The 13,082-nt window shown below is 44.1% G+C and overlaps 1 protein-coding gene across 3 annotated transcripts in view; it reads left to right on the top strand.

Moving 5' to 3' along the window:
* LOC133485279 (serine/threonine-protein phosphatase 2A 55 kDa regulatory subunit B gamma isoform) overlaps window positions 1–13,082 on the top strand; it is a 59,979-nt gene that overhangs the window by 19,087 nt on the left and 27,810 nt on the right. For 2 of the 3 annotated variants that reach the window (XM_061788737.1, XM_061788736.1), the window contains exon 3: window positions 9,251–9,407. The exons of the other annotated variant lie outside the window; for it this stretch is intronic. In XM_061788737.1, coding sequence (XP_061644721.1) covers window positions 9,326–9,407 — 82 coding nt within the window. In that variant the 5' untranslated portion in view covers window positions 9,251–9,325. The remainder of the gene's footprint in view (window positions 1–9,250; window positions 9,408–13,082) is intronic. 3 annotated transcript variants of the gene reach the window in all.

Raw genomic sequence — 13,082 nt, 5'->3', positions numbered from 1 at the left:
TCACAGAGAAGACAGGGACCCCATCCCCAAACCGGGGGGGCGGAGGGGGCCTGGAAGGCGGGACCAGAGGGGACTCCCGGGCTGGCTTGAGTAGGCTGACGTGAAAAGCAGGGTGGACCCGCATCGACCGTGGGAGCCTCAGCTTCACGGTGACAGGGTTGATGATCTTTGTGATGGGGAAGGGCCCAACGAACCTGGGAGCAAAGTTCTTGGACTCCACCCGGAGTGGAATATGTTTGGTCGAGAGCCAAACTCGCTGACCCACTTTGTAGTTCGGGGCCGGTGTCCTCCGACGGTCAGCAGCGGCTTTGTAGGGCCGTCCCTGGCGCACCAGCATCTGGCGGGCTCGCTCCCAGGTCCTCCTGCAGCGTCTCACCAAGGTCAATGCCGCTGGAACTGTGGACTCTGGGGCTATGGCAGGAAAGAGAGATGGTTGGTAACCATGCACAACGTGAAAAGGCGATAGACCAGTGGATGCAGAAGGGAGGGAATTGTGGGAGAATTCGACCCAAACCAGTTTCTGAGACCAGGATCGCGGCTCCTGTGAAGCGAGACATTGGAGCCCAGTCTCCAGGTACTGGTTCAGCCTCTCGGTTTGGCCGTTGGTTTCAGGATGAAACCCAGATTACAGACTGACGGTAGCACCTATGAGATTGCAAAACTTCTTCCAAAATTGCGAAATGAATTGGGGACCCCTATCAGACACCACATTCTTGGGAAAACCATGGAACTTGAAAACCTGATTAATCATCAACTCGGCAGTGTCTTTAGCTGAGGGGAGTTTTGGAAGTGCAATGAAGTGTGCCATTTTAGAGAACCTGTCAACAACTGTAAGAATGGTGGTATTGCCTTTAGAGACCGGTAATCCTGTCACAAAGTCTACGGAAATGTCTGACCAAGGACGTTGTGGTATTGGCAGGGGTCGCAACTCCCCAGAAGGACGTTGATGAGAGGGCTTGTTAGCAGCACATACCTGGCAAGCATTGACGTAATCGATAACATCCCTCCTAACATTAGGCCACCAAAAGCGCTGTTCGACCACTGATTGCGTCTTGGCAATGCCTGGGTGACATACAGTTCGGTTCGTGTGAGCCCAGTGGATGACTCTTCCCCTTAAGGTCGGAACCACATAAAGCCTGTTTTCAGGGCAATCTTCAGGGCTAGGAGTGTTTTTCAGTGCCCCTTTAACCGCAGTTTCAATGTCCCAAACAAAAGCGGAAATGAAACACGATTTGGGCAAAATAGTCTTAGGGTCGGACAAAGAATTCTCTTCGGAGAAAATACGTGACAAAGCATCTGGCTTACCATTTTTAGAACCAGGTCGGTAGGATAACGTGAAATTAAATCTAGTGAAGAACAGAGCCCATCTAGCCTGCCTCACATTTAATCTTTTAGCAGTTTTAATATACTCAAGGTTCTTGTGATCTGTCCATACTAAGAACGGAGTCTGTGCCCCCTCTAGCCAGTGCCTCCACTCCATCAAAGCCACCTTGACTGCCAGCAGTTCACGGTCACCAATGTCATAATTTTTTTCAGCTGGGGTCAGTTTTTTGGAGAGAAAAGCACAAGGATGTAATTTATCATCCTTGAGAGATTTCTGGGAGAGCACTGCTCCTATTCCGGCATCAGACGCATCGACTTCTACCACAAACTGCTGTTTGAGATCTGGCAAAGTAAGGATGGGAGCGGAGGTCAAGCTCGATTTAAGTTTTTGAAAAGCTGCCTGACAAAGCAGGTTCCATACAAAAGGTTTGTGTGGCGAGGTAAGATCATGCAAAGGAGAGGCTATAGAACTAAAATTTCTGATGAATTTTCTGTAGAAGTTTGCGAACCCTAAGAACCTTTGTACATCTTTGCGTGACGTGGGAGTAGGCCAATTAATAACTGCATCGACTTTGCAAGGGTCCATTTTGACTTCACCTTGAGCCAGGACGAAACCCAGAAAAGAAACGGACGCCTTGTGGAACTCACATTTCTCAGCCTTGACATATAGTTGATTCTGCAGTAACTGCTGCAAAACAGAGCGGACATGAATAATGTGAGTCTCCTCATCCGGGAAGAATATCAAAATGTCGTCCAAATAGACAAAAACATAAACATTCAACATGTCACGCAGGACATCATTGACAAGGTTTTGGAAAACAGCTGGAGCGTTAGTAAGCCCAAAAGGCATTACCAAATACTCATAATGTCCCGTTGGTGTGTTGAATGCTGTTTTCCATTCATCCCCCTCCCTTATCCTGTCTAGATGATATGCATTTCTTAAGTCCAGTTTGGTGAAAATCTTGGCTCCCTCCAGGAACTCAAAGGCGGTGGAGATGAGAGGAAGAGGGTAACTGTTTTTTACAGTGTGGTTCCAGGCAGCAAGTCAACAGCACAGTCATAAGGTCTGTGGGGTGGAAGGGATTTGGCCTTGGACTTGAGATAAATCAGGATCCCCAGATGGGGTCTGTGGATTGTCCTTAGAAACATAGCCCTGAACATCACATGGCGGCTTGAAACAGTTCCGGGCGCAATTGCTGCCCCATGACATAACCTGCCCAGAGGACCAGTCAATGTGGGGGTTATGTAATTTCAACCACGGGTTCCCTAAGATAAGGTCATGATTCATGGCGTCAAAAACATGAAAACTAATGCGTTCCGAGTGAGAATCAGGAAATGTCAATGTGAGTGTTTGGGTGCGGTGAGTGATCTTGCCCATAAAACTGCCGTCTGCAGCTTAGGTGTTGCGGTGGCGTTTTATTTGAAAGGTTCTAAGGTGCATACGTCTAACGAGGAGGGAGTTAAGTAAGTTAGCGTCAGAACCAGAGTCAATTAATACAGGTGTATGAATTTCTTGATCAGGAGAGCATAGTGTCACTTTAGGAAGAACCCGTGTAGGGTCTTCCTTAATGAAATTCAGACTCACCTCTCCCGTGCCCTTGCTACCGGCACCAGCAACTTTGACGTGACAGTTGCTCACGGAATGACCCAACTGACCACAGTAGAAGCACCGCCCTTCCCTCAGCCGGCGTTGACGTTCCTCAGGGGAGAGACGGAACCTGCCCAGTTGCATGGGTTCATCCGTGGGGGCGCTAGTCAGTGGGTTGAGACCGGAACCAGGGGATCTGCCTTGGTTTGGCTGGACACCGAGGCTCGTCCTCCAAGTGCGCGGTGACGCAGCCCTCCGCCGATCTCCATCCAGCTCGCGATCCAAAAGCCTCTTGTCGATTTTTATGGCGAGAGCGATGAGAGTGTCCAAGTCAGTTGGGAGGTCTAGCGGGACTAAATGATCCTTGACGGCGGGGGATAGTCCTTGAAAAAAGGCATCGAGTAGCGCCCGATTATTCCAATGACTCTCAGCTGCTAGAATGCGAAACTCAATCGCGTAATCTGACACCCTGCGCTTGCCTTGTTGTAAGGTGACAAGGGAACGAGCTGCCTCACGATCTGGAGTGGAAAATTAAAAAATTTGCTCCATAGTCAAAAAAGCCCATGAATGACACGCAGCGGAATTCTGGCTCCATTCAGCAGTAGCCCACTCCTCCGCACAACCAGTCAGGTGGGAAATGACGAAAGCGATTTTTGCCCGCTCGGTGGGGAATGCAGCTGCCTGCAGCTCAAAGTGGAGTTCGCACTGTGTGATGAATGGCTTAATGTTCCCAGAATCTCCAGAGAACCTCTCCGGTAGAGAGAGCTGTGGGCAGACAGCAGCAGAGGTGGCAGGTGGCTGCATGGTGACTGCTTCACATGGAAATACCGTGGCGGTATTGGGTGTGGTGCCAACTGGTTCCTTCTCTTGAAGTTCAAACTGCGAGGCCACCAGTCTCATCATATTGTCCTGATGCCTTGACAGTCCCTCTAGATGAAGGTGGAGGGCAGCAAGCTGCTCATCCTGCTTCGAGAGGCGTTGACCCTGCGCTTGAAGGGCTGGGTCCATGTTATGGCCAGTTCGTTCTGTCATGAACGGAACAGAGGATAGGACCCAAAAATGCACGACTCCAAAACAAATGGACAGTTTCCAAAAAGAGAGGTTTAATAGACGGGCATAGGTCGGTACACAGGCAAGCAATCCAAGAAAGGCAACAGTATCCAAAAACATGAGGCAAAGAGGCAAGGTCGATAATCGGAACAGGGTCAAATCTTACTGTGAGTCTGTGACGTGGAAACAAGGAATGCTGGAACGCGACGACAAGGTACAATGAACTGGCAACGAGAGGGAATGAGACACGAGGTTAAATACAATACGTAATTAGGGTGAACGAGGCACAGGTGGTGAAGATGCTCACAGGAGCAGGTGTGTGTGAAACAGGGGGGAAGACAAAACCCGGAACACACACACATGACAAATTGTCTTGTTGGAAGATGAACCTTCGGCCTAGTCTGAGGTCCTGAGCACTCTAGAGAAGGTTTTCATCCAGGATATCCCTGTACTTGGCCGCATTCATCATTCCTTTGATTGCAACCAGTCGTCCTGTCCCTGCATCTGAAAAACACCCCCACAGCATGATCCTGCCACCACCATTCTTCACTGTTGGGACTGTATTGGACAGGTGATGAGCAGTGCCTGGTTTTCTCCACACAAACCGCTTAGAATTAAGGCCGTCTCATCAGACCAGAGAATCTTATTTCTCACCATCTTGGAGTCCTTTAGGTGTTTTTTAGCAAACTCCATGCGGGCTTTCATGTGTCTTGCACTGAGGAGAGGCTTCCGTCAGGCCACTCTGCCATAAAGCCCCGACTGGTGTGGGCTGCAGTGATGGTTGACTTTCTAGAACTTTCTCCCATCTCCCGACTGCATCTCTGGAGCTCAGCCACAGTGATCTTAAGGTTCTTCTTTTCCTCTCTCACCAAGGCTCTTCTCCCCCGATTGCTCAGTTTGGCCGGACGGCCAGCTCTAAGGAAGGGTTCTGGTTGTCCCAAACGGCTTCCATTTAAGGATTATGGAGGCCACTGTGCTCTTAGGAGCCTTAAGTGGAGCAGAAGTTTTTTTTGTAACCTTGGCCAGATCTGTGCCTTGCCACAATTCTGTCTCTGAGCTCTTCAGGCAGTTCCTTTGACCTCATGATTCTCATTTGCTCTGACATGCACTGTGAGCTGTAAGGTCTTATATAAACAGGTGTATGGCTTTCCTAATCAAGTTCAGTCAGTATAATCAAACACAGCTGGACTCCAATGATGGTGTAGAACCATCTCAAGGATGATTAGAAGAAATGGACAGCACCCGACTTAAATATATGAGTCTGAATACCTATGGATGTGTGATATTTAAGTATTTCTTTTTTAATAAATCTGCAAAAATTTCAACAATTATGTTTTTTTAATGTCAATGTGAGGTGCTGTGTGTAAATTAATATGGGAAAAGAGGAGGTCTCAAAACTTTCCGTACGCACTGTATTGTGTCGAAGATAGGGATGTCCCCGTCCAATCACGTGATAAAAAATTGGGATCGGTACTTGATTTTCAGCTGATTGAGATCGAGTGAAAAAGATTGGTTTTATAAATGTTTTGACATTTTGAATACATATATGCACACACACACACACACACACACAAACACTCACACACACACAGAGAGAGGCTGAAATTAGTATTTAACACGTCACCATTTTTCCTCATGAAATATATTTCCAAAGGTGCAATTGTCGTGATGATTTTGCCAGATGTTGGGAACAACCCAAGTAATCCATACGTACAAAGAAAGTAGAACAAATAAGTTCAGAAATTAAGTTATGTGTAATAATGTGAAATGACACAGGGAAAAGGTATTGAACACGCCAATTGGTATTTTTTAATACTTTGTACAAAAGCCTTTGTTTGGAATGACAGCTTCAAGACGCCTCCTGTATGGAGAAACTAGTCGCATGCATTGCTGGTGTGATTTTGACCCATTCAGTCTTCAAATCTTAAAGGTTCCGTGGGCTTCTTTTATGGACCTTGAGTTTCAGTTCTTTCCATAGATTTTTGATTGGATTCAAGTCAGGTGATTGGCTGGGTCCTTCTAGCAGCTTTTTTTTTTCTTTGAAACCAATTGAGAGTTGCCTTGGCAGTATGTTTTGGATCATTATCCTGCTGAAATGTCCACCCTCGTTTCGTTTTCATCATCCTCGTAGATGGCAGCAGATTTTTGTCAAGAATGTCTCGGTACATTTTCCCATTCATCCTTTCTTCAATAATGTGAAGTTTACCAGTACCATTTGTTGAAAAGCAGCCCCACACCATCATGTTCCCACCTCCAAACTTGACTGTTGGTATGGTGTTTTTAGGGTAATGTGCAGTGCCATTTCTCCTCCAAACATGGTGTGCATTTTGGCATCCAAACAGTTGAATTTTGCTCTCATCCGACCAGACTATATTCTCACAGTATTTAACTGGTCATTCTAGCAGCTTTTTTTTTCTTCTTTGAAACCAATTGAGAGTTGCCTTGGCAGTATGTTTTGGATGATTATCCTGCTGAAATGTCCACCCCCGTTTCAATATTCATCACCCTCGTAGATGGCAGCAGATTTTTGTCAAGAATGTCTCGGTCCATACAACCCCAATTCCAATGAAGTTGGGACGTTGTGTTAAACATAAATAAAAACACATGTTCGACCTATATTTAATTGAATACACTACAAAGACAAGATATTTAATGTTCAAACTGATTAACGTTTTTTTAGCAAATCATCATTAACTTAGAATATTATGGCTGCAACACGTTCCAAAAAAGCTGGGACAGGGTCATGTTTACCACTGTGTTACACCAACCTTTTCTTTTAGCAACATTCAATAAACGTTTGAGAACTGAAGACACTAATTGTTGAAGCTTTGTAGGTGTAATTCTTTCCCATTCTTGCTTGATGTACAGCTTCACCTGTCCAACAGTCCGGGGTCTCCGTTGTCATATTTTACGCTTCATAATGCGCCACATATTTTCAATGGGAGACAAGTCTCGACTGCAGGCAGGCCAGTCAGTACCCTCACTCTTTTACGCTGTTGTAACACGTGCAGAATGTGGCATTGTCTTGCTGAAATAAGTAGGAGTGTCCATGAAAAAGACGTTGCTTGGATGGCAGCATATGTTTCTCCAAAACCTGTATGTACCTTTCAGCATTAATGGTGCCTTCACAGATGTGTAAGTTACCCATGCCATTGGCACTAACACAGCCCCATACCTTCACATTTTCTGGCTTTTGAACTTTGCGCCCATAACAGTCCGGTGTCATGAACGGAACAGAGGATAGGACCCAAAAATGCACGACTCCAAAACAAATGGAAAGTTAAAAAAAAGAGAGGTTTAATATACGGGAAGAGGTCGGTACACAGGCAGGCAATCCAAAAAAGGCAACAGTATCCAAAAACGTGAGACAAAAAGGCGAGGTCGACAATCGGAACAGGGTCTAGTCTTACTGTAAGTCTGTGACATGGAAACAAGGAATGCTGGAACGCGACAAGGTACAACGAACTGGCGACTAGAAAGAATGAGACGCGAGGTTAAATGCAAGGGGTAATTAGGGTGAACGAGGCACAGGTGGTGAAGATGCTCTCAGGAGCAGGTGTGTACGAGACAGGGGGAAAACAACAACCGGAACACACACCCATGACATCTGGATGGTTCTTTTCCTCTTTGGCCTGGAGGACACGACGTCCACAATTTCCAAAAACAATTTGAAATGTGGACTCGTCGGACCACAGAACACATTTCCACTTTGCATCAGTCCATCTTAGATGAGCTCGGGCCCAGAGAAGTCGGCGGCATTTCTGGGTGTTGTTGATAAATGGCTTTTGCTTTGCAAGCTTGCAATTTTTTGACTTGAGTTCGTTGTCACATTTCTGTGGGGCCAATTATGTATTACTTGTGCACTCACTGTAGTTGTCTCGCCATGCTGCACTATTTGCATATACTGGCCACTCATGCCAGAGTAGCATCTGCTCCATTTGCACACTGATTGAGGAGTATCTGTAACATTTGCACAACCAACATTGTCCCAGATTATCGCACTACTCGTCACTTTAAACCGCATACACTCCTTGAAGTCTCAGCGCCCTTTGCACAATGGTCATTGCACCGGACTATTGCAATATTAGTCATTCGAACTGCTCTAAGTGCTAGAGGACTCTGCATCTTTTTGCACAATTGTTTTTTGTCAATGTCTTCATGTCTCCAAAGTGTTCTGTAAATTGACTGTCTGTTGTACTAGAGCGGCTCCAACTACCGGAGACAAATTCCTTGTGTGTTTTGGACATACTTGGCAAATAAAGATGATTCTGATTCTGATTCTGATTCTGATGAAGTGTTCCTGAGCCCATGTGGTGATATCCTTTACACATTGATGTCGGTTTTTGATGCAGTGCCGCCTGAGGGATCGAAGCTCACGGGCATTCAATGTTGTTTTTCGGCCTTGCCGCTTTCATGCGGTGATTTCTCCAGATTCTCTGAGCCTTTTGATGATATTATGGCCCGTAGATGATGAAATCCCTAAATTCCTTGCAATTGTACGTTGAGGAACATTGTCCTTAAACTGCTCAACTATTTTCTCACGCACTTATTCACAAAGAGGTGAACCTCGCCCCATCTTTGCTTGTGAATGACTGACCAATTCAGGGAAGCTCCTTTTATACGCAATCATGGCACGCACCTGTTCCCAATTAGCCTGGTCACCTGTGGGATGTTCCAAACAGGTGTTCCTCAACTTTCTCAGTCTTTTTTGCCACGTGTCCCAGCTTTTTTGAAATGTGTTGCAGCCATAAAATTCTAAGTTAATGATTATTTGCTAAAAACAATAAAGTTTATCAGTTTGAACATTAAATATCTTGTCTTTGTAGTGTATTCAATTAAATATAGGTTGAACATGATTTGCAAATCATTGTATTCTGTTTTTATTTATGTTTAACACAACGTCCCAACTTCATTGGAATTGGGGTTGTACATGCATATATATATATATAAAACTATATCCATACACGTACGTATATTAACTTGAGAACATTTGAATGCCCGCTCTTTTTTTAATGCATTGCCAAGGTATCGGATCTGGACTCTGTCTCGGCAGATCCGTAAAATGAAAGACTCGGACTCAGGTGCAAATAAATTTGATCAGGACATCCCTAGTCGCAGATGTAGTATGATCATGAAAACAACACCTCTCTGTATTCTTTGGTGAGTACTCATGACCAAATGTGGTGATATACGTAGTAACCCAGTCCCCACCTTAACCACTTCCCACTTCCTTTCATCCTTCCCCTTTGCCACCCACCTCTTCTTTCTCCATCCTTGATCCTCTTGCAGGGCTGCTCCTGGCTATAGCCTGAAGAGCTCCGCCCATCCCGTCCACCCCTCTCAACCCTGGAGTCCTCCCCCAGGATGTTGAGCCCCATCCAGGTGCTGTGCTCTGACATCAGTACCCTTTCTCTGGAGCCTGAGCCGTTTGCCTCTTACACTGAAGGTGTGTGCTCTATCCTCTTCTCTACCCAAAGTTCACCTGTACAGTATGCCTCAACAGTCGCGCCACACGACATCAGTCTGAGACATGCGAGGCTGTGTGTGTGAGGCTCTGTGTGTCAGGGGAACTATTTCGTCGAGTCTGAGCATTACAAATATGTCATACCTCACTTTGTCAGTCTGTGTCATTCCTTGTGTGTAAATATTTCTGTACCAGACGTTATTTTTATCTCAGACTGTGTGATGTAGAATGTGTGTGTTTCTGTCTGTATGATTGATTTCGTTAAATAGCTCAGACAGACGAAGCTCAATCTCCTTTTAGGGCTTTCTCTTCAAAATCAAAGATGCACATGATTACATTTAAGTAATTAAAACTGTCGATTCTTAACGTTTTCAATGTCATTAGGCACTATACTGGGCACAAATCCCAAAGATTCAAATCTTTTGTCATGGTGGTCTGACAAATCTGTCGAAACTATTTTTGTTTAACATGACTAATTTAAGCACTGAACAATTAAAATTGTCTGAGCAAAATTAGAGTTGTTTTTCCAGCATGCTGCTTCTAATTGTGTGCGTCAATATCCATTAGGCTCACCCCAGCTTTGCTTCACTGTGTCCAAGATCCCATACTGTGCCATCCCAAAATCACTCCTCCTCATGTATGTGCTCTTCCAGCACGCACGCACACACACACGTACACAAACACACACACACACAGTTTTTCCAGATAACTACTAAACTGCAGGACAGGGATTGATTTAACCCCGGACAGTCGTTCCCCTCCTCTCCCCAACCCGTTTATTTCTTTATTTCGCTACTGGGTAATTGAGTACACACACTGGTGCACACGTACACAGGATACATGCCGGGTGCACATGCTACACACACAAACTAGCCAGCATACACAAACATCACCTGCTGAGCAGCATCTTGTCCTTGCTTTTAAGGAGTGTGTGTTTTTGGCTGGGCTTTAATGGGCGATGTTTTCCCAAAGCTGAGATATCCGTAATTGGGACTGTGGGACGTCTGCTCCCCTCCCTGTCCCTATTGTATTTCTCCTCATAAAAAAGGAATTCCCCCTCCTTCCACCTTCAACCCCCACTCTTTCCCTTTTTTCCCACTCTTTTCCTAGCCATTGCTTTTCTTTTTTATATTCGTCTTCATGAGGACTACTGCGAACCCTCGTTTAATGCGGGGGAGAAGTTCCAGACCAACTCACAATAGGTGAAAATCCACAATAAAGAGAGACCATATAGACCCCCTCCAAAAGTATTGGAATGGCAAGGTCAATTGCTTTGTTTTTCTTGTATACTGAAGACATTTGGGTTTCAGATGCAAAAGATGAATATGAGATAAAAGTTCAGAATTTCAGCTTTTATTTCATGGTATTTACATCTAAATATGTTGAACTCTGGACAGAGCACCTTTTGTTTTAAACCCCCACTTTTCAAGTGAGCAAAAGCAAAAGTATTGGAAATTAAATTAACTTAAATTGAATAACATTTAATATTTGGTCGCATAACCCTTACTTCCAATAACTTCATCAAGCCTGCGACCCACTGACTTCACCAGACTGTTAAGACAGACTGTGAAGTCCTTTGTTGTGTTGGCAGTGTGTTTTCGGTCATCGTCTTGTTGTATGATGAAGCTTGTCCTGATTAGTTTGGATGCGTTTTTCTGTAAATTGGCAGACAAAATGGTTTTGTTGACTTCAGAATTCATTCTTCTGCTACCATCATGAGTTACATCATCAATAAAGACGAGTGTGCCCTTTCCAGAAGCAGCCATGCAAGCCCAAGCCATGACATTACCTCCACCATGCTTCACAGATGAGCTTGTGTGTTTTGGATCAGAAGCAGATCCTTTCTTTCTCCATACGTTGGCCTTTCCATCACTTTGGTAGAGGTTAATCTTGGTCTCATCAGTCCATAAAACTGTTCCAAAACTTTTGTGGCTCATCTCTGTTCTTCTTTGGAAAGATTCAAGCTGGCCTTCCGATTTTTTTTGCAGATAAGTGGTTTGCATCTTGTGGTATGGCCTGGATATTTCTTCTCTCAAAGTCTTCTTCAAACAGTGGATTGTGATACCTTCACCCCTGCACTGTGGAGGTTGGCAGTGATGTCACTGGCTGTGATCTTTGGATGTTTCTTCACAGCTCTCACAGTGTTTCTGTCATCAACTGCTGTTCATACCCTTAGCCGACCTGGTCGATGTCTGTTGCTCTGTACACCAGTAGTTTCTTTCTTTTTCAGGACATTCCAAATTGTTGTATTGGCAATGCCCAATGTTTGTGCAATAGCTCTAATCAATTTTCCCTCTTCTCTCAGCTTCAAAATGGTTTGCTTTTCTCCCATAGACAGCTAGTTCTCTGGTCTTCATGTTTGCTTAACAGCAAATGCAGTTTTCATAGGTGAAACCCAAAGCCAAAAACAAGAACTATCTTATGTTTAATCAATCAATCTAAACGGCAACACCTGAGCAACTTGAAACACCCATTAGTCACATGTTCCAATACCTTTGCTCACTTGAAAAGTGGGTGGGTTCAAACAAAAGGTGCTCTGTCTTGAGTTGTTTAACACATCTAGATGTAAATACCATGAAATAAAAGCTGAAATTCTGAACGTTTGTCTCATATTCATCTTTTCATCTGAAACCCAAAATGTCTTTAGTATAAAACAAAAACTGTCTGCCAATTTACAGAAAAACGCATCCAAACTAATCAGGAGAAGCTTCATCATACAACAAGACGATGACCGAAAACACACTGCCAACACAACAAAGGACTTCACAGTCTGTCTTAACAGTCTGGTGAAGTCAGTGGGTCGCAGGCTTGATGAAGTTATTGGAAGTAAGGGTTATGCGACCAAATATTAAATGTTATTCAATTTAAGTTAATTTAATTTCCAATACTTTTGCTTTTGCTCACTTGAAAAGTGGGGGTTTAAAACAAAAGGTGCTCTGTCCAGAGTTATTCAACACATTTAGATGTAAATACCATGAAATAAAAGCTGAAATTCTGAACTTTTGTGTCATATTCATCTTTTCATCTGAAACCCAAAATGTCTTTAGTATCAAACAAAAACAAAGGAATTGACCTTGCCGTTACAATACTTTTGGAGGGGACTGATATTAACCCCTCACACAAGCTTAAACTTAATTAAACTTAATTAAGCACAAGTTTTTAAACACAATCTAATCATATGTGATCACACGTAGACATTTGGAAAAATACTGTACAGTATTGATAAGTGCTGTGTGCTGTGAATACCCCGAAATGGGTGTCATGCCTAAAATATTGAGTTCCAAAGCCAGTTGTTTGGTTGATGGGGAACAGAAATAAAGCGTTCTCAATACATAACCATGTGATTCCCCTTCTCAAAGCATATCCAGGAGTTCTATCTTATCGTGAATGGTCAAGATCTTAACAGATGCATGAGCTGCATCCTATAGGGCTTAAACGAAACTACGTGTTCCCAACAAAGTGAAAATCCTCTGAGACTGCTTAAATGTTAATTTTATATATTCATATATATATATTAGGCTTTACACAGATTTTTGGAGCCGATCAGCGAGTTTAAAAAAACGATAACCGATCACTGCTCCGATCACAAGATGGAGGAATGTGTCTATTTAAATGACCTGTTCATTTATTGTATGTACTTGTGTACTTAATTGCTCA

Source organism: Phyllopteryx taeniolatus, chromosome 10 (genome assembly GCF_024500385.1).
Source record: "Phyllopteryx taeniolatus isolate TA_2022b chromosome 10, UOR_Ptae_1.2, whole genome shotgun sequence".
Classification (NCBI taxonomy): domain Eukaryota; kingdom Metazoa; phylum Chordata; class Actinopteri; order Syngnathiformes; family Syngnathidae; genus Phyllopteryx; species Phyllopteryx taeniolatus.
This window is presented reverse-complemented; position numbering and strand designations above follow the sequence as displayed.